At 42.1% G+C, this 22,311-nt stretch overlaps 1 protein-coding gene across 1 annotated transcript in view; it reads right to left on the reverse strand.

Annotated features, from left to right (window-relative positions):
• Positions 1–22,311, reverse strand: part of LOC140496317 (rifampicin phosphotransferase-like) — a 184,754-nt gene that overhangs the window by 93,119 nt on the left and 69,324 nt on the right. The window contains exon 6 of the mRNA XM_072595918.1: positions 4,280–4,395. Coding sequence (XP_072452019.1) covers positions 4,280–4,395 — 116 coding nt within the window. The remainder of the gene's footprint in view (positions 1–4,279; positions 4,396–22,311) is intronic.

A 22,311-nucleotide genomic window follows, 5' to 3' on the forward strand; every position in this document is an offset into this window, starting at 1 on the left:
CAGTGCTGGTACCGCAGCTTTTTACAATATATATTAATGATATAGAAGGTGGTATTAGTAATAACATGAGCAAATTTGCTGATGATACTAAGCTGGGTGGCAGGGTGAAATGTGAGGATGATGTTAGGAGATTACAGGGTGACCTGGACAGGTTAGGTGAGTAGTCAGATGAATGGCAGATGCAGTTTAATGTGGATAAATGTATGGTTATCCACTTTGGTGGCAAGAACAGGAAGGCAGATTGCTACCTAAATGGAATCAATTTAGGTAAAGGGGCAGTTCAGAGAGATCTGGGTGTTCTTATACACCAGTCAACGAAGGTAAGCATGCAGGTGCAGCAGGTAGTGAAGAAGGCTAATAGCATGCTGGCCTTCATAACAAGAGGAATTGAGTATATGTAGGAGATTAGAAATGTTGTTTTTGCAGGTGGGGTGTGGTGGGGTGTTAATTCTTGTAGCATGTAGCGTGTAGCATACTTAAGGCTAAGACTAATGAATATAGAGGGTCTTTTAAAGCAAATAGTTTTAAGCTAGGAAATAACTTTAAAGGGTTGTAGCTGACCACAAAAAGAAGCAGCAAGGGCATTTCACAATAAAGCTTATAGTATGATAAGAGAAACTGGATAAAAGAACAAGCTGTAACAAACAAGGAACAAAGAATGCAGACAAGGACAGCAGGATGGCCAGATAAGAAAATAACTAACAAGTGAGGTAATCGGCTTATGATAGGATGGGAAAAGGGAGGGGTGATTCCGCAACTTGTAAATTAAATAAGAATGCTAACTGGCTCTGTTTTCGCACGCATTTCTGCTTAATTGCAGAAGCGTCCGGTCCTTGCAAGGCTGTAATGAATTGTTCTTGTTTCCAAGGCTTTGTCTCAGGCTGATTTGTGAGTGAATTCTGTTTCTCACAATACAGAAGCAAAGAGGTTCTTCTGCAGCTGTACTGGGAAGTGGTGAGACCACACCTGGAGTATTGTGTGCAGTCTGGCCTCCAAATGTGAGGAAAGACATTCTAGCTATTGAGGGAGTGCAGCATAGGTTCACGAGGTCAATTCCTGGAATGGCAGGACTACCTTACGCTGAAAGACTGGAGCGACTGGGCTTGTATACCCTTGAGTTTAGAAGACTGAGAGGGGATCTGATTGAGACATATAAGATTATTAAAGGATTGGACACTCTGGAGGCAGGAAACATGTTTCAACTGATGGGTGAGTGCCGAACCAGAGTACACAGCTTAAAAATATGGGGTAGACCATTTAGGACAGAGATGAGGAGAAACTTCACCCAGAGAGTGGTGGCTGTGTGGAATGCTCTGCCCCAGAGGGCAGTGGAGGCCCAGTCTCTGGGTTCATTTAAGAAAGAGTTAGATAGAGCTCTCAAGAATAGTGGAATTAAGGGTTATGGAGATAAGGCAGGAACAGGATACTGATTAAGGATGATCAGCCATGATCATATTGAAAGGTGGTGCAGGCTCGAAGGGCAGAATGGCCTATTCCTGCACCTATTGTCTACTGTCTATAATTATTGCAATTCCAATTAAAAGATAATACTGTGCATAATTGCTTCATTTGATTTAAGTCGACAACCTTTAGTTTCATGCTACAACTGGACTAAAGTAATCTTTAACAAATGTTACTATACATGGGCCACAGAGTGGGTCTGACTGAAAATTGTAAATAAGTTGCCAAAACATTCAAAATTATCAGTAAATGTTACTATCCATGAAATTACTGTGTTTTGAATGTTGTGAGCATGGGCTGATGGATATGGTAAAGTAGCTATTGTTCTAATGGATAATATGGCTGCTCTCTGATTACAGAGACATGACTGAATCATTATGCCTCAGGTGAGGGGAGAGATTGAGAAGGAGAGTCCTTCATGGTAACCTCAGCCATTGCAGAAGTAAAGTCCATGCTGTTGGTGTTACTCTGCATCACAAACCAGCTATCTAACCAACTGAGCCAATAACCCCTGGCTGAATATTGCAAACAGACGAAGTGATACTTGGTTGTTATGATCGACCCCCACTTTTTTGGAATATATGGTCGTTATGCCAAGTTTCACCGCAATCTCACTGCAGACAGAAAGAACACACACACACATATTGTGCTTTTATACCTCAACTAAACATCTCGGGATGAACCCTTTGGTTAAATGGAGTAAGCCTATATAATTTACACAAAGCCTGGAGCTAACTATCATTTATTTTGGGCATTCTTCATGGCAACTCCACTATCATTCAGAATCCAGTTGCCAACAAGTCAGCACGTTCCTCTAATATAACAGAAAATGTTGTTTCCCTTTGATATTTCTTGCTCATTGCCCTGATGAGCGCAAGACAAAAAGCTTTGACAAAGTGGATCATTTTCAGCAGTACTCAAATTGTAGCAGTGCTGAAATTCAAAAGCAAATTTATGGTAGATAATGGATTCAATCAGTCTCATACTAAAGCAGTCATTCTACCTGTTCATGCACTTTTACCATCAAAGGCGTTCATTGCACAAAAAGAAGTGCTTTTCCTCAACAGAAATTAAACCACAGTGCAGTATAGTCGGGTAACGCAGTTGCTCTGTGGTTAGCACTGTTGCCTTGCAGCACCAGGGACCCAGGTTTGATTCTAGCCTCGGGTTTGCACATTCTCCCCATGTCTGATTCCTCCGGGTGCTCCAGTTTCCTCCCACAGTCCAAAGTCATGCAGGTTCGGTAAATTGGCCATGCTAAATTGCCCACAGTGTACAGGGATGTGTAGGCTAGGTGCATTAGTCAAGGGAACTGTAGATTAATAGGGCAGGGGAATGGGTTTGGGTGGGATAGTCTTTGGAGGATCAGTGTGGACTTGTTGGGCCAAAATGGCCTGTTTCCACACTGTGGGGATTCCATGATTCTCTCTGAAAATAATTATTTACTAACTAACTGATTACTGAAGCAAAATAGATCAGATATCTATTAACCAGATCACAAGGATGAAGTAATTGCAAGAGCGAATGTTGCTCTACTATTTATGCTGCCCTTAAACTCATCTGACATTTGAGGAATAGTGTGAGTTAACAGACAGCATTGGATTATAAAGACCCTTTGCACCAACTGTTCTCTCCTGGGAGTTCTAAGTGCACATCCTTTTGATTTGAATATTAGATGTAAGCAATAGCATTAAACCCAGTATGTAGCCTTGAGGAACTTGCACAACTTTACCTTGCAACATTTGTTAAAGATTACTGTCGTCTGGCTCCAGTTGCAGCATGAAACCAATGGCTGCAGTCCTAAATTTAGCAATTATATGCATTATTTCCTTTCAATTGGAATTACAATAAATATAATTAAAAGCATCCTCTCCCATTAAAATTGCAAAACTCATACTGTGTTAACTTTATCTTTTACATGTCCACAAGGCAATATAAGTTTGTAGCTTTTGTCATCTAGAGATGCTTTCAAGTGAAAAAGAACAGAAAAAGTACATCAGATGATTGCAGTTACTCTGTACGTTTTGAATCTCTCAAGCTGGGACCACTTGACAATGACACAAGATGTGCAGTACAATTGCTCGTTCGATCTTAATGTTGGAAAATAAATGACACTCCCATCAGACACAGCAAAACATGAACATGCATAATATCGCTATGACATTTCATACTCATCTACTGTAATTTTACAAATGAATTTTAGGAGATAAATAGCTATATATGTTTTCTTTAAGAAACTTTTCCTGTAACCCATCCCCCTGACATCATTTATTGCTGTAAACTGTGCGCATCGTTGAAGAGACATGACAAACAATGAGGTTGTAAGCTTTTTCTAATCTGGCAAGTATGATGGTCTATGACAGATACCATCACTGTGAGGCACTCCCTCCAGAAAAAATGGTAGTCCTTACAAATGAACAATACTCCTGTTCCGCCAAAAGACAAAGTGCCAATCTGCAAAGCCACGTCTACAGAGGTTAACAAAATTGAACATTTGGAGACAACACAAAATGTGTTCTCGTCAGGTCACCTATCCACACTCACCATTAATCCACTTCCTGGCAACTGTCTGCAAACTCCAGGAGAAGTAAGCAGGGCAGTGACGGGCCCATGGTGCGTGATGTTGTACAGGGGTTCTGAAAAGGTTAATGCTAAGGAATGCCTTGAGAACCCTCCACTCTGAAGATGTCATTATGGGCTTCGTGGAAAAAAAACTGCTTTAGACGTCGTCTGAGTAAGATTTACATTCTGATTTTATTGCATAAACTCTGTAACAATGTCCAATATGTATATATTAAAGAAAAAACAATGTTGTTACCATAAGAGTGATCTCTTAATCCACGAAGAAGCAGCTCATTTCTCTCATGTCCCTCAATCTCAATTTCTCCAACATATTGACCCCACTGCTCATAATGTGTCTGCTGCTGATTGTATCTGAGAAACACAACATAAATGGGCATTGTAAAACATACACCAATAAAAGTGACACAATTTATCTCAGTGTTTTGAGGGACCAGGTTTTCAATTGCAGAGGTGCACCCACAATTTTATTTGGAGGCAAACATGATAATCATCGCTGAATTTATTCTAGACAGAATTATGCAGAGTGAGTGGTTTTTGGCAGACAAGGGAAGTAAATAGTTATCGAAGCCAAATAGCCAAGTGGAACTGAGATGACAATCAGATCAGCCACGATCTCATGAACTGTGCAGCAGCTGCAAAGGACTGAATGTTTCTTCCTGCTCCAAAGTCCTATTTTCCTCTGCCAACTCCATAAATCTTTCTGCTGTGCTGCTTCTGAAGGCAATATGTTAATTATCAGAAGTAAAAATGTAAACAATTGATATTGGAAATCTAATGTCATGCCCTATAGGGCATGAAGATACAACTGCCTTGTTTTCAAAATGGATGCTGATGAACTGTTATATGATGGCTGCTAAAAGGACTTGTGCAACTTCTACAAAAGCTATCAAACTTCTGGTAAATTCTGAATTGAATCACAATGGCCAGAGTTCTCCTCTTTGAACGAACATGCTTAAACAGTAGTCCATTGTGGAATTTACTACTCTCATTTTAAATACCAGAATCAATGGACCCCTACACACTATCTCCAGATTTTCATTGTAATTAAAGAAAGCTGATGAGACCATAAGTGTGAAAGACATTTACCTCCTATTGAATAATCATGGGTCATTGACTATTTGATTGAAACTGGTCTTCTGGTACAGAAATCCTATCTTTCTAAACGTCAGAAAAGATCAGGAACAGTCTACATGTAAAGTCACCAGACTGTAGACTGTTGTCTCATTACAGAGAGAGAATTGGTGGTAGTTTAACCTGAGTGTCACAAAGCCTCAGGCAATGGAAGAGGTTGAGAAGGTGAGTGCTTCACAGTAATTTCAGTTGGTGTTGGAAATAAGCCCATGCTGTCGGAGTCACTCTCCATCCAGCCAACTGAGCTAACTGCCCCCCGTCTCCAGAATAAAACCAACAGTTGCAGAGAAAGTTAAAAATCACACAACACCAGGTTATAGTCCAACAGGCAACAGATTTAATTGGAAGCACACTAGCTTTCAGGGCGCTGCTCCTTCATCAGGTGGTTGTGAAAGAGCGGTGCTCTGAAAGCTAGTGTGCTTCCACTTAAACCTATTGCCTGTTGGACTATAACCTGGTGTTGTACGATTTTTAACTTTGTACAACCCAGTCCAACAATGACATCTCCAAATCGTTGCAGAGAAAGGCTGTTCTACTTACTTCTTTCAAGAAATGAAAGACTTCAATGTCTTTTTAAAAGCCTCCCTTCCTGATTCCAAAGCTCAGAGCTCATTTGTAAAGAGGTTCAACTTCCTTATATCACAGCAATGACTGCCTATCGATGTGACGTGTTGAACAGTCTTCTTTTGGAAGGAACCCTGCAGTTTATGTGGAAATCCACATGTAACTATCTCAACTTACTGGAAAGGGCAAGTGTAGAAAAATATTTCCTTTTTTTTCTGGATCTGCAAAAATACTCGAACTGTTTACTACATTTTTTTAACACTTACAAAGTTGTACTACTGTTTTTGGCTGCATCTTTCCTGAGTGTTTGTTAGATGGCTAAAGCAGCTCACAGATGTTTTTGGCATGAATGAGTGATTACATTATTGCCTTTGATTAAACACATAAAAATCCACTGCTTTTTTGCTTTACACTAACCACACTCTAACTGGGATTTAGAAACACACAACTGTTTTTTTAAAAAATATATCACACTGATTACAGATCAAACAGGAAGGAATTGGGGGTTTCAGTTTATCTTCCCTCCTCTGTCTAACATTAAACTAAGGACTCAAAGTATTGCAAATCTACTATGTGTGTGGATGCATGCATGTACAAACCATACTGGAAGAGATAATACATATCTGCATGTTCGGTTGTTTGAGAAATAAGAACATATAGGTGCATGCATGTTGTATGTTAACTGGTTCTCAATTAAGGGGATCAATTGGTGGTGAGACAGGAAGGTTGAGCTTGGGCCTGCCCACCCAGAAATTACATTGGGTGGAAGTGAAAAGATTTCAGGGTTCTGACACACCACCATCTTGCCTAATGATGTTTCCTTCCCAAATTCAGGCCTCAAAAAATTCCACCCAAATGACTCTGCAGCTTGAAATGATCAAACCGGACAAGGAAAAAAAAAGTCAAGTCTCAGCCATTTTTACTGTTGATGTGTTTCCATTACAAACTGAAAAAATGCATTTCTACACTAGAATAAAGAACTAACTGTTTCATTACGATCGGATGCAATCACAGTGAACATTGGCAATACAGTTCAGAAATCGGTGACCTGTGGTAACTTCACAATATCTCAGAGGCACTATTTGTTATTAGTCTTGCTTGAGGGATTGCTTGGTCCAGATCCCTCACTTCCTTCAATTATTACATCATCAGGAGTCACATGTCACCAGGTTATAGTCCAATAGGTTTATTTGAAATCACACAAGCTATTGAAGTACAGACCCTTCTTTAGGTGCAATGTTTAATTACAGCGCAGAATTAGATAATGTGTGTAAGGTCACAGCTTAATATCTCGCACCAATGACCCTGCTTATTCAACAGGAACCACGCTGCTGGATCAGGCATTACTTTTAATACTTAGAATCATAGAACCCTATAGTGCAGAAACAGGCTATTCAGCCCATCAAGTCCACACTGACCTGCTGAAGATCATCCTACCTAGACACACCCTATCTCTGTAACGCTACATTTTATCATGGTTAATTCATCTAGCCTACACGTTGCAGGACACTACGTGCAATTTAACATGACCAATCCACCTAACCTAAGCAGGCAAAAAGGAGATGTGACTGAAATTGACCAAGTCCCTCTTTAAATGTATAACATGTGCTCCAATTACATCCTCAGGGCTAACTGCTGTTTGGATTTAAAGATGGAGCTATTAAAGAGCTTTAAAAGCAAACAAAAATACCTTAGAAACAACAATGAAATCATACTAAATGTATCTAGGAATCGGATTTGTATCCAGCCAATTAAAACACAGATGTGAGAAAATTAGTGTGAAAGCATACCAACAGTAAACTAGTGAAAGATTGTAGTTAAGAAATACTGTAAAAAAAATTGTCTTTGTCTGGACTAGAGAAAGTTACAGGGAAGTGGATTTTTTTTTAAAAGTAAGGACTTTTGGCAAGGCAAACATATCAAGACTATTTTAGTGGCAGATTTAGGATCATGAACACAAAAACAACAGCAAGTATAAGAATATTGGAAACACAAATAAATTAACAGAGTTCCTTGATATTGCCAACCATCTCAGTCCACTGCTATGCTGCTCATTTTGTTGAGTGTATGGCATCCTTTGCTAAATTTCAAACTCCTAAGCTTCAACCAGTGAGCAGTATGTGTTAGCTTCACTGTAAGGTAAATGAGGTCAGGGAGAGAAGAAGACCTCCCACTCCTCAAAACAGAATGGGAATTGGAAGGGTTTACGGGTACTTGCGTAATGTTAAAACCAGCTGCTCATTTTGCAACAAAGAAACAAGTTATCACTCTATCATGTACACATAGAAGAACCTGAAGAATTGCTGGCAGTATCTGTAGAGAGAGAAACAGAGCAAATGTGTTGAGTCCAACAACTTATTTGGAACTCGCATATTCCTTCAAGCATTCCGAAGCTAGACTCCAAAGTTCTTCATCTGACCGCATCATAACTTCATCCTATTCCTTTCTCTCTCATCTCAGCTCTGGCTCAGTTGTTAACACTTTTCCTTCTAAATTGTATTGTCAGGTTCAAGTCTCACTGCAAAAACTAAGAGAAGCTGAGAATTGTAGACGCTGGAGACCAGAGTTCAGAGTGTGGTGCTGGAAAAGCACAGCAGATCAGGCAGTAGCCGAGGAGCAGGAAAATCGATGCTTTGGGCATAAGCTCTTCGTCAGGAATGAGGTTTGTGAGCTGAGGGGGTGGAGAGATAAATGGGAGACGAGTGGGGCTGGGGGGGAGATAGCTGAGAATGCGATAGATTGACGGAGGTAGAAGCAATGGTGATAAGTTGGCGAGGAGGGTGGAGTGGATAGGTGGAAAGGAAGTTGGACAGGTAGGACAGGTCATGAGGGTTGAGCCAAGTTGGAAGATTGGAACTGGGATAAGGTGGGGGGAGGAGAAATGAAAAAACTGGTGAAGCCCACATTGATGCTGTGTGGTTGGAGGGTCCTAAGGCAGAAGATGAGGCGTTCTTCCTCCAGGCGTCACTCAGGTGGTTAGGGAGGGGCAATGAAGGAGGCACAGGACCTGCATGTCCTTGGCAGAGTGAGTTGAAATATTTGGTCACAGGACGGTGGGGTAGGTTGGTGCGGGTGGCCTGGAGATGTTCTCTGAAGTGCTCTGCAAGTAGGTGTCCTGTCTCCCCAGTGTAAAGGAGCACCAGGAGCAACAGATACAGTAAATGATATGTGTGGAGGTGCAAGTAAAACTCTGATGGATGTGGAAGGCTCCTTTGGGGCTTTGGACAGAGGTGAGGGCAAAAAATTAACACTAACCCTGCAGTGCAGTACTGAGGAAGCCACATTTCTTACACTAAAGACTGAATACAATTCAAAAAGTATTTCATTGACTGTAAAGGACGGGGGTGTGGTGGGGGGGGGGGGGGTGGATTGGCGGCAATGTTACTGGACTAGTAATGCAGAATGTCAGGGTAATATTCTGGGAATACCGTTTTGAATCCCAACATGGCAGATGGTGACCGAAAAAGGACACCATAAGTATTATAAGAAGTTGGTCAATTGAGTCTGCTCTGCCATTCAATAGGCATACCAGGGCATCAATTGAAGATAAGAGGCACAAGGTTTAGAGGGAATTAAAGGAGAATCTTTTTTATTCAGCGGGAGGTGAATATCTGGAACTTAATGCCTGAAAGGGTGGTAGTGGCAGAAACTGTTACAACCTTTAAGTAGCATGATCCAAGCGCTGGGAAATAGGAGCTGGATTTGATAACCAGCATGGACTTCTTGAGCCAAAGCGCGTCTTCCAGTGATGTAATTCCCGAAGTGATCATAATTGATTTCATAATCCTCAGCTCGACCTTCCTGTCATACCCCCATGACCTTCGTTAAATTTTAAATATGGTATATTGACTCTGATTGGCTCAGAGCAATCAACCAGAGAAATTTGTTTTGTTAAACTGAAACAGGCACAGTGTACATGTTCTTTCTGATGCAAAGAACAACTTGCAAAATTGCAACAGAAAACATAAACATTGTTCAGGTTATGTAATATTAATAATAGAAGAGGATTCATAGAATCATTGAGTGAGAGAGATGTACAGCATGGAAACAGACCCTTCGGTCTGACTCGTCCATGCCCACCTGATATCCCAACCCAATCGAGTCCCACCTGCCAGCACCCGGCCCATATCCCTCCAAACCCTTCCTATTCATATACCCATCCAAATGCCACTTAAATGTTGCAATTGCACGAGCCTCCACCACTTCCTCTGGCAGCCCATTCGACACAGTCACCATCCTCTGCGTGAAAAGGTTGCCCCTTAGGTCTCTTTTATATCTTACCTCCCTCACCATAAACCTATGCCCTCTAGTTCTGGACTCCCCCACCCCAGCTGAAAAGACTTTGTCTATTTATCCTATCTATGCCCCTCATAACTTTGTAAACCTCTTTAAGATCACCCTTAGTCTCAGACGCTCAAGGGAAAACAACCCCAGCCTATTCAACTTCTCCCTATAGCTCAAATCCTCCAACCCTGGCAACATCCTTGTAAATCTTTTCTGAACCTATTCAAGATTCACAACATCTTTCCGATAGGAAGGAGACCAGAACTGCACACAATATTCCAACAGTGGCCTAACCAATGTCCTGTACAGCTGCAACATGACCTCCCAACTTCTATACTCAATACTCTGACCAATAAAGGAAAGCATACCAAACGCCTTCTTCACTATCCTATCTACCTGCGACTCTGCATACAAGGAGCTCTGAACCTGCACTCCAAGATCTCTTTGATCAGGACCTTACCATTATGTATATAAGTCCTGCTCAGGTTTGCTTTCCCAAAATGCAGCACCTTGCATTTATGTAAATTAGACACCATCTGCCACTTCTCAGCCCATTGGCTCATCTGATCAAGATCCCATTGTAAAGCGAGGTAACCTTTTTTGTTGTCCACTACACCTCCAATTTTGGTGCCATCTACAAATGTACTAATTACACCTCTTATGCTCACATCTAAATCATTTATATAAATGAAGAAAAGTAGTAGACTCAGCACCGATCCTTGTATCAAGCCACTGGTCACAGGCCTCCAGTCTGAAAAACAATCCTCCACCACCTCCTCTGTCTTCTACCTTTGAGCCAGTTCTGTATCCAAATGGCTAGTTCTCCCTGTATTCCATGAGACCTAACCTTGCTCACAAGTCTCCCATGGGAAACCTTGTCAAACACCTTACTGAAGTCCATATAGATCACATCAACCACTCTGCCCTCATCAATCCTCTTTGTTCCTTCTTCAAAAAACTCAATCAAGTTTGTGAGACATGATTTCCCACGCACAAGGCCATGTTGACTATCCCTAATCAGCCCTTCCTTTTCCAAATACATGTACATCCTGTCCCTCAGGATTCCCTCCAACAACTTTGTCCACCACCAATATCAGGCTCACTGGCCTATAGTTTCCTAGCTTGTACTTGCCACCTTTCTTAAACAGTGGCACCACGTTAGCCAACCTCCAGTCTTCCAGCGCCTCGCCTGTAACTATCGATGATACAAATATCTCACCAAGAGGCCCAGCAATCACTTCCCTAGTTTCCTACAGAGTTCTAGGCTACACCTGATCATGTCCTGGGGATTTATCCACTTTTATGCATTTCAAGACATTCAGCACTTCCTCCTCCGTATTATGGACATTTTTCAAGATGTCACCATCTACTTCCTTATATTCTATATCTTCCACAGTAAACACTGATGCAAAATACTCGGTTAGCATCTCCACCAGCTCCTGCAGCTCCACACAAATGCTACCATGCTGATCTTTGAGGGACCCTATTCTCTTCCTAATTACTCTTTTGTCCTTAATGTATTTGTAAAAGCCCTTTGGATTCTCCTGAACTCAATTTGCCAAAGCTATCCCATGCCCTATTTTTGCCCTCCTGATTTCCCTCTTAAGTATACTCCTACTGCCTTTATACTCTTTGAAGGATTCACTCGATCTATCCTGTCTGTACTTGACGTATGCTTCCTTCTTTTTCTTAACCAAACCCTCAGTTTCTTTCGTCATCCAGCATTCCCTATACCTACGAGCCTTTCCTTTCACTCTAACAGGAATATACGGTCTCTGGACCCTGATTATTTCATTTTTGAAGCTGTCCCTTTACCTGTGAACATCTGTCCCCCAATCAGCTTCTTGTCTAATACTGTCAAAATTGACCTTTCTCCAATTTAGAACTTCAACTTTTAGATCTGGTCTATCCTTTTCCATCACTACTTTAAACTAACAAAATTATGGTTGGCCCCAAAGTGGTCACCCACTGACACCTCAATCACCTGCCCTGCTTTATTTCCCAAAAGTAGGTCAAACCTTGCATCTTCTGTAGTAGGTACTGAATCAGAATATTTTCTTGGACACACTTAACAAATTCCTCTCCATCTAAACCCTAAACACTATGGCAGTCCCAGTCTATGTTTGGAAAGTCAAAATCCTCTCCCATAACCACCTTATTATTTTTATAGATAACTGAGATCTCCTTACAAATTTATTTCTCAATTCCCCTTTGACTACTAGGGGGTCAATAATACAGTCCCAATAAGGTGATCATCCCTTTCTTATTTCTAAGTTCCACCCAAATAACTTATCTGGATGTATTTCCAGGAATATTCTCCCTCAATCTAGCTGTAATGCTATCCCTTATCAAAAACACCACACCCTCTCTTCTCTTGCCTCCCTTTCTGTCCTTCCTGTAGCAATTGTATCCTGGAACATTAAACTACCAGTCCTGTCCATCCCTGAGCTATGTTTCTGTAATTGCTATGATATCCCAGTCTCATGTTCCTAACTATGCCCTAAGTTCATCTGCCTTCCCTGTTAGGCCCCTTGGATTGAAATAAATGCAGTTTAATTTATCAGTCCTACCTTGTTCTCTGCTTTGTCCCTGCCCGCATTGACTGTTTGACCCGCTTCTTTTCTCAATTGTACCAGTATCAGATTGATCTCTTTCCTCACTATCTCCCTGCAATCAATGGCATTTATTGCAAAAATAATCCTCAATAACATGTAAACTCTCCCTAAACTCCCACATCCAACAAGAGCATATCACTCGACTAAAGGCCATTTTTGCTTCTTCCAATCTGCAGACCCAGAAAATAGCATTGTCTTCTTCCTCTACAAAACACTGCTCTCGGCTAACTTAGTACTTATGGCTTATATTTTTAAGTTAAATCAAGAGATGTACCTCAATAAAACACATAATCAAGGAAGAATCCACTCTAATCATTACTGCAGACTTACAGCAAGGCTCCAAGGCCACATTTAAAACTAATAATTTAACTGTCTCTGTGCTGTGACCTTTCCAAAACAGGTTACTGCAACATCAGTTGTGAATTTCACAGTTTGTTAATTTTCCCAGATGCACTCCAATGTCCAGCGATACATGAATTCAACAGCAAAGGCAGTAACTGCGCAGGTTCATTGCTCTATCAGTTAGCATAGTGAGTTTCTTTCTCTCTCTCACCCTGCACAGACCTCACCATGTGCTGCCTTTGTCTGTTCCTCTCCCTTTTAAAAGATTCTTCGAATTATAATTATAGCAATTCCAATTAAAATATAATACTGTGCATAATTGCTTAATTTAATTTATGTCTACAATCTTTAGTTTCATGCTACAACTGGACTAAAGTAATCTTTAACAAATGTTACTATACATGGGCCACAGAGTGAGTCTGACTGAAAATTGTAAATATGTTGCCAACACATTCAAAATTATTAGTAAATGTTACTATCCATGAAATTGCTGTGTTTTGAATGTTGTGAGCATGGGCTGATAGATATGGTAAAGTAGCTGTTGTTCTAATGGATAATACGGCTGCTCTCTGTTTACAGAGACATGACTGGGTCATTATGCCTCAGGTGAGGGGAGAGATTGAGAAGGAGAGTCTTTCATGGTAACCTCAGCCATTGCAGAAATAAAGTCCATGCTGTTGGTGTTACTCTGCATCACAAACCAGCTATCTAACCAACTGAGCCAATAACCCCTGGCTGAATATTGCAAACAGATGAAGTCATACTTGGTTGTTATGATCGATCCCCACTTTTTTTTGGAATATATGGTCATTATGCCAAGTTTCACCGCAATCTCACTGCAGTCAGAAAGAACACACACACACATATTGTGCTTTTATACCTCAACTAAACATCTCGGGATGAACCCTTTGGTTAAATGGAGTAAGCCTACATAATTTACACAAAGCCTGGAGCTAACTATCATTTATTTTGGGCATTCTTCATGGCAACTTCACTATTATTCAGAATCCAGTTGCCAACAAGTCAGCACGTTCCTCTAATATAACAGAAAATGTTGTTTCCCTTTGATATTTCTTGCTCATTGCCCTGATGAGCGCAAGACAAAAAGCTTTGACAAAGTGGATCATTTTCAGCAGTACTCAAATTGTAGCAGTGCTGAAATTCAAAAGCAAATTTATGGTAGATAATGGATTCAATCCGTCTCATACTAAAGCAGTCATTCTACTTGTTCCTGCACTTTTACCATCAAAGGTGTTCATAGCACAAAAAGAAGTGCTTTTCCTCAACAGAAATTAAAACCACTGTGCATCTGAGTGGCTAAGTGGTTAGCACTGTTACCTCACAGCACCAGGGACCCGGGTTTGATTCCAGCCTCGGGTGACTGTCTTTTTGGAGTTTGCACATTCTCCCGGAGTCTGAATGGGTTTCCTCCAAGTATGATAGATTGATGGAATTGGAGGTAATGGTAATAGGTTGGAGAGGAGGGTGGAGTGGATACTTGGGAAGGAGGTTGGTCAGGTAGGACAGGTCGTGAGGGTGGTGCCAAATTGGACGGTTGGACCTGGGAAAACGTCGGGGGAGGGGAAATAAGGAAACTGGTGAAGTCCACATTGATGCTGCATGGTTGGATAGTCCCAAGGCAGAAGATGAGGTGTTCTTTCTCCAGGCGTCGGTTGGTTAGGTTGGAAGATGCCCAAGACCTGCATGTCCTTGGTGGAGTGGGAGGTGGAGTTGAAGTATTTGGCCATGGGGCGGTGGGGTTGATGTGGGTGTCCTGGAGATGTTCTCTGAAGTGCTCTGCAAGTAGGCATCCTGTCTCCCAAATGTAAAGGAGACCACACCGGGAGCAACGGATACAGTAAATGAAATGTGTGGAAGTGCAAGTAAAACTCTGATGGATGTGGAAGGCTCCTTTGGGGCTTTGGACAGAGGTGAGGGCAAAAATTAAGACTGACCCTGCAGTGCAGTACTGAGGAAGCCCTGCTGAGGATAAATTGGCTGCCATATTTCTTACGCGAAAGACTGAATACAATTCAAAATGTATTTCATTGACTTAAAGATCAGGGCAGGTATTGGTGGTAATGTCACTGGACTAGTAATGCAGAATCTCAGGGTAACATTCTGGGAATAGAAGTTTGAATCTCAACATGGCAGATGGTGAAATTTGAAATTCATGAGAAAGTGAGCTGAATAAAGCCATCACAAGTATTAGCATAAGTTGGTCAATTGAGTCTGCTCTGCCATTCAATGGGCATACCTGGACATCAATACCTGGGAAGATAAGAGGCACGAGGTTTAGATGGTATTAAAGGAGATTTTGTTTTCATTCAGAGGGAGGTGAATATCTGGAACTTAATGCCTGAAAAGGTGGTAGAGGCAGAAACTGTTACAACCTTTAAGTAGCATGGTCCAAGTGCTAGGAAATAGAATTACAGCAAATCTGTAATTGATAACCAGCATGGACTTGATGAGCCAAAGATCCTCTTCCAGCGTTGTTATTCCCGAAGAGATCCTGACTGATTTAATAATCCTCAGCTCAACCTTCCTCCCTTATCCTCATGACCCTTGTGACCCATGCACAAGAACCCTCAAATCCCTCTGTGCTGCATCTTTCTGCAATCCTACTCTGTTTAAATAATTTTCAGCTCTTGTGTTTTCCTTGCCAAAGTACAAGAGCACATATTTTCCACATTAGATTCCACCTGCCAAGTTTTAGAACAATAACAAACTGTCAACATATCTCTGTAAACTCCTTGCATTATAGGAACATATCGGAATATAGGAACAGGTGTAGGCCATTCAGCCCCTCAAGTCTGCTCTGCCATTCAATAAGACCATGGCAATCCATGGCCTAACTCCATATGTCTCCTTTAGGCCTATTTCCCTTGCTTCGTAAAAACTTGTCTAGCTCAGATTTAAACATAACCATTTCAGGAAAAGAGTTCCAAACCTCCTCTGCTCTTTGTGCATTGAAGTACTTTCTAACATCTCTGCTAAATGGCCTGGCCCAAATTCTTAGACTCTGCACTGGGTTTAAAGCATTTTCAACCAGTTGAAATAGTTTATCTTTTTATGCCTGTGATTCCCTATTAATATCCTGAAGACCTCAATCATATTGCTGCTTAACCTTCCAAATTCTGCAGAATAAAGGCCTAATTTGTCTAATGTCTCCTCATAACAACCCTTGACGTCCAGGTTGTAAATGTGCACTGAACTCCCTTCAGGGTCAAAGCATCCTTCCTCAGGTGTAATGTCCAGATTTGTTCGCAATACTTTAAGTGCAGTGTATCTCAGGTTTTGTAGAACTGCACCAAAATGGCTGCATCTTTACATTGCAGCCCTTTAGTTATGAAGGCCAACAGTCCATTAGCCTTCCTGACTATTTCATGGCATTTTAAAGAGTTATGCATCTAAACCCTGAATCGCACTAGACAGCCAATATATTTAACTGTGTACCTTCTAAAAAAAGTCCTGACCTATCCTTTCTTAGTTTCATATCGATAAACTTGCTCACAGCTTTGCCCATTCACTTAATCGATCAATATCCCATTGTAATTTTATGCTGTCCTCAACACTGTCTATAATGCTACCCAATTTTGTCCCATTTGGAAATTTGACTTTTTATGCCAATATCCAAGTCATTAATGAGCATCAAAAATAACTGAGGACCCACAATGGTCAGACTGATTCTAATCTAAACAAAGGATTTGCAAAATCTTACATAGATTCATGCAGTTTTTGAGCGAAGTAAAATGTAATTCTGCAAGTACAAATGCACCCCATAAACTTGTATGTGTGTGTCTTTTATATCAGACTCCAGCATTTTGCAATGACAGATGTTAAGTTAACTGGCCTATCGTTACCCATTTTGTGTTTCTCTGCTTTTTTGAATGAGGGAATTACATTAATAGTTTTCCAAACATTTGTGACTATTCCAGAATCTAAAGGTTCTTTGAAGATTACTAGCAGTGCATCTATCTCTCTAGCTACTAGCTGCAAGTAGCGACATACACTCAATGAGTACAGTGAAAACTTTGTATGTGACAATAATAGCTAATTCTAGTAATTCTACTTCCTCTAAAATCCTAACAAGCAACCTATCAGGTCCAAGGGACCTATTGGACTTTAGTCACAGTAGTTGCCTTCATACTTCCTCTCAAGTGACAGTTATTTATTTCCTCCTCCACCTTCATTTTTTAAATATTTTACAAATGCTGGAAGTATCTTACTGGAAAAACTGATAAAAGTTATTTATTCAACTTCTGTCATTTCTTGGTTGTCCCAAACTAATTCTGTAATAGTCATATATTCACTTTGGTCTCTCTCATCCTGTTTATTTATTTAAAGTAGGTCTTACTACTCATTTTAAATTGCCTGTTGGTTTGCCCTTGTTGTTTATTTTCTCCATCTTTGTTAAATGTTTTGGCCATCTTTTGTTGGCTTTTAAAACTTTCCCAATTCTCTGGTTTATCATGAATCTTTGCCAGATTATGTGCATTATTTTCAGTTTGATAATATCCTTAGCGTCCCTGGTTAACCATGGTCGGTTTATCCCCTTCCTTGGATCTTTCTTCGTCATTGGGATAAATCATTGCTGTAAGTCATGATCTATTTTCTGAAATGTCTTCCATTCTTTCTCAACCATTTTTCTAATATATTCCTTTCTCAGCCAACCCTACTCGCATCTGTATGTAATTATCCTTATTTAAATTTAGCACAGTTATTTCCAACCCAGGTTCTCACCCTTAAATGCTAAATGCTACCATATTGCTGTCACTGTTCCCGAAAGGATCATTTACTCTGACACAGAGTCATAGAGATGTACAGCACGGAAACAGACCCTTCGGTCCAACTTGTGCATGCTGGCCAGATATCCCAACCTAATCTAGTCCCACTTTCCAGAACCCAGCCCATGTCCCTCCAAACCTTACCTATTTATATACCCATCTAAATACCATTTAAATGCTGAGTTTGTACCAGCCTCAGCCACTTCCTCTGGCAGCTCATTCCATACATACACCACCCCGTGTGAAAAAGTTGCCCATTAGGTCCCTTTTATATCTTTCCCCTCTCACCCTAAACCTATGCCCTCTAGTTTTGGACTCCCCACCCCAGGGAAAATACTTTGTCTATTTACCCTATCCATGCCCCTCATAACTTTACAAACCTCTGTAAAGTCACCCCTCAGCCTCTGACGCTCCAGCGACAACAGCCCCAGCCTATTCAACCTCTCCCTACAGCTCAAATTCTCCAACCTTGATAACATCCTTGTAAATCTTTTCTTGACATCATTTATTAATCTGCCTCATTACACCTTATCAGATCTAAAACGACAGAATCTCTGCTTGGATACAGGACATATTATTCTCGGAAACTATTCTGAATATATTCTATAAATTGTTCCTCGTGGCTTTCTCCATCAGACTGATTTTGCCAATATACATGAGGATTAACGGCGACCTTGTAACTGCTACTGATGGCCATAAAAATCCACCAGGTTCACTAATGTCCTCTAGGTAAGAAAACTTGCCATCCTTATCCAGTCGGGCCTATATGTAATTCCAGACCCAGAATAATGCAGCTGATCCTTGACAATAAGTACTACCCTCATCTTATGAACAGTTAGGAGAGGAAAAAGGTTGGCTGTGAATAATGTGACATAAATACAAGTCTTTCGTACTGTTCTGTGTTTATCCTGCTTCCACTGAAACATATCCCTTCAAGTACCTCCACTCATGAGTTACACATTCTAACCACCTTCTAGGTCAAGAAGCTTCTTCTGAATTTCCGAATGGATCAATTAATAATTGTCTCATATTGATGACTCCTGGTTCTGGTCTTGTTCCGTTATGCTGTGATCTTATGAAGTGAAACTCTTATAATCCACGAAAGAAGGACACCCTAGCAATCAGAAATCCAGTTTGAATCTAAGTCACAATCTCAAATTTGGACCTGGAAGTGGCCCTGACAAACTGCGGTCACATTCTTTCTGAAGGTGGTTAATTAAGAAGTTTAGATTAGATTAGATTACTTACAGTGTGGAAACAGGCCCTTCGGCCCAACAAGTCCACACCGCCCCGCCGAAGTGCAACCCTTCCATACCCCTACATCTACCCCTGACCTAACACTACGGGCAATTTAGCATGGCCAATTCACCTGACCTGCACATCTTTGGACTGTGGGAGGAAACCGGAGTACCCGGAGGAAACCCACGCAGACACAGGGAGAACGTACAAACTCCACACAGTAAGTCGCCTGAGGCGGGAACTGAACCCGGGTCTCTGGTGCTGTGAGGCAGCAGTGCTAACCACAGTGCCACCGTGCCAGTTGTCTCTGGGACTAAGGACATTGGGAGTGGGAGGTCCAATGGGAGTGAAATGTTGGGCCAACAATCCCAGTTGGAGACTTTGGCACTGCTGAGTTAGGCAGGAGATTGCGAGAGAGTCACAAACTAAAACTACTCTGCAGTGAACGTATGTCAGGTATGACCACAGTTGTCAGGTCATGACTGGGGAGAGGGAAACTCTTCAGAGTATGGCTGGTGAGGTGCTTAACAAGTGGTGTTGGAGGGCTTTCTACACCCTCCTGGCCTACTGTGAGGGGTTCACCTCCAATTTTCCAATTATTTGAATGGCTCTAACTTTAGTGGGTGGAGGGACTGGGGAGCGGCATCTGAAATTGGCAAGATGCGGCACTGCCATCAACTTTCCCCAAATGGCCAATCAGTGTACACTGTTGGCAAAATACCTCTGCAGGTTGCCCTTGGATCTGGCAGCCGTGTGGACCAACTCTGGCAACATGTGAAATATTATCCCTTGGAAATGGTTCCACAGCTACTTTAAAGTCTGACTACTACCCAGAGTTCAGACAAGGAGATGTTGTTTTAATCTCTAACATTGGCCGTGGGGTTTCCTTCCATACAATTTTCTTCTATTCTTTGTTATGTTTAATTTGGCTATTAGAAAGTATGCTATAGCTTAGAATCATACAGTCATACAGCATAGAACAGACCCTTCATTCCAACTTATGGCATGCCAACCAAACTAGGTCAATTTGCCTGCATTTGAGCCATATCTCTCTTAATCTTTTCTATTCATGTACCTGAGCTGAAAATATGTTGCTGTAAAAGCGCAGCAGGTCAGGCAGCATCCAAGGAGCAGGAGAATCGACAATTCGGGCATGAGCCCTTCTTCAGGAATGAGGAGAGTGTGCCAAGCGGGCTAAGATAAAAGGTAGGGAGGAGGGACTTGGAGGAGGGGCGTTGGAAATGTGATAGGTGGAAGGAGGTTAAGGGGAGGGTGAAAGGCCAGAGTGGGGTGGGGGCGGAGAGGTCAGGAAGAAGCTTGCAGGTTAGGAAGGTGGTGCTGAGTTCATGTTGGATTGGTTGGTCCGGGTGTCCCAGAGGTGTTCTCTGAAAAGTTCCGCAAGTAGGTGGCCTGTCTCCCCAATATAGAGTAGGCCACATTGGGTGCAGCAGATGTAGTAAATGATGTGTGTGGAGGTGCAGGTGAATTTGTGGCGAATATGGAAGGATCCATTGGGGCCTTGGAGGGAAGTAAGGGGGGAGGTGTGGGCGCAAGTTTCATATTTCTTGCGGTTGCAGGGGAAGGTGCCGGGAGTGGAGATTGGGTTGGTGGGGGGGTGTGGACCTGACAAGGGAGTCACGGAGGGAATGGTCTTTTCGGAACGCTGATAGGGGAGGGGAGGGAAATATATCCCTGGTGGTGGGGTCTGTTTGGAGGTGACGGAAATGACGACAGTTGGTGGGGTGGTAGGTGAGGAACTACCAACCTCCATATACATCATATCATCCGTCGTCATTTCCGCCACCTCCAAACGGACCCCACCACCAGAGATATATTTCCCTCCCCTCCCCTATCAGCGTTCCGAAAAGACCACTCCCTCCGTGGCTCCCTTGTCAGGTCCACACCCCCCACCAACCCAACCTCCACTCCCGGTACCTTCCCCTGCAACCGCAAGAAATGTGAAACTTGTGCCCACACCTCCCCCCTTACTTCCCTCCAAGGCCCCAAGAGATCCTTCCATACCCGTCACAAATTTACCTGCACCTCCACACACATCATTTACTGCATCTGCTGCACCCAATGTGGCCTACTCTATATTGGGGAGACAGGCCACCTACTTGCGGAACCTTTCAGAGAACACCTCTGGGACACCCAGTCCAACCAACCCAATTACCCCATGGCTGAAAATATGTTGCTGGAAAAGCGCAGCAGGTCAGGCAGCATCCAAGGAACTGGAGAATCGACGTTTCGGGCATAAGCTCTTCTTCAGCAATGATTCCTGCGCTTTTCCAGCAACACATTTTCAATTCTGATCTCCAGCATCTGCAGTCCTCACTTTCTCCCCAATAACCCCATGGCTCAACACTTCAACTCCCCCTCCCACTCCACCAAGGACATGCAGGTCCTTGGACTCCTCCATCACCAGACCATAGCAACACGACAGCTGGAGGAAGAGCGCCTCGGCCTATCACCCTCACCTTAACCTCCTTCCATCCACCTATCGCATTTCCAATGCCCCTCCCCCAAGTCCTTCCTCCCTTCCTTTTATCTTAGCCTGCTTGGCACACTCTCCTCATTCCTGAAGAAGGGCTCATGCCCGAAACGTCTCCTGCTCCTTGGATGCTGTCTGACCTGCTGCGCTTTTCTAGCAACACATTTTCAGCTCTGATATCCAGCATCTGCAGTCCTCACTTTCTCCTATTCATGTACCTGTTCAAATGTCTTTTAAATGTTGAAACTGTACCTGCATCTATCACTTCCTCTGATAGTTCATTCCACATACAAACCACCCTCTGTGTGAAAACGTTGCTCCTTAGATCCCTTTGAAATTTTTCTCCTCTCACCTTAAAAATATGCCCTCTAGTTCTGAACTCCCCTCTCCTAGAGAAAAGATATTTTCTATTCACCAAGAGAGATTTGATAGGCACCAAAACAATAGCTGTAGTCTGTTCAACATTTAACTGAACAAAATTTAAGGTAATCTAGGACTGAATGTTGAACATGTAATGTGACAATGGACAGGCCAATAGTGATAGGGTTCATCTCTGTGACATCTTGACGCTGTCCCTGAATGTATACAAGAAATGATAGATGATTCAGGCAAGCAATAGGTCATAGCCTAAGAACCTTGGCATCTATCCTCAGAAGAGACAAACGTATATTTATGTAGCTTAATGGACATTGTTCCAAATCAAGTGTGGAACAGGGATTGAAAGAACATCCTCCATGAACTGGAACAGAGATTAAATCTGTCTTGTCAGCATTATTCTACACCACACTATCCCTCAGACCTATCAACTGCAGGT

The sequence above is a fragment of the Chiloscyllium punctatum genome, chromosome 26, assembly GCF_047496795.1.
Source record: "Chiloscyllium punctatum isolate Juve2018m chromosome 26, sChiPun1.3, whole genome shotgun sequence".
NCBI lineage: Eukaryota > Metazoa > Chordata > Chondrichthyes > Orectolobiformes > Hemiscylliidae > Chiloscyllium > Chiloscyllium punctatum.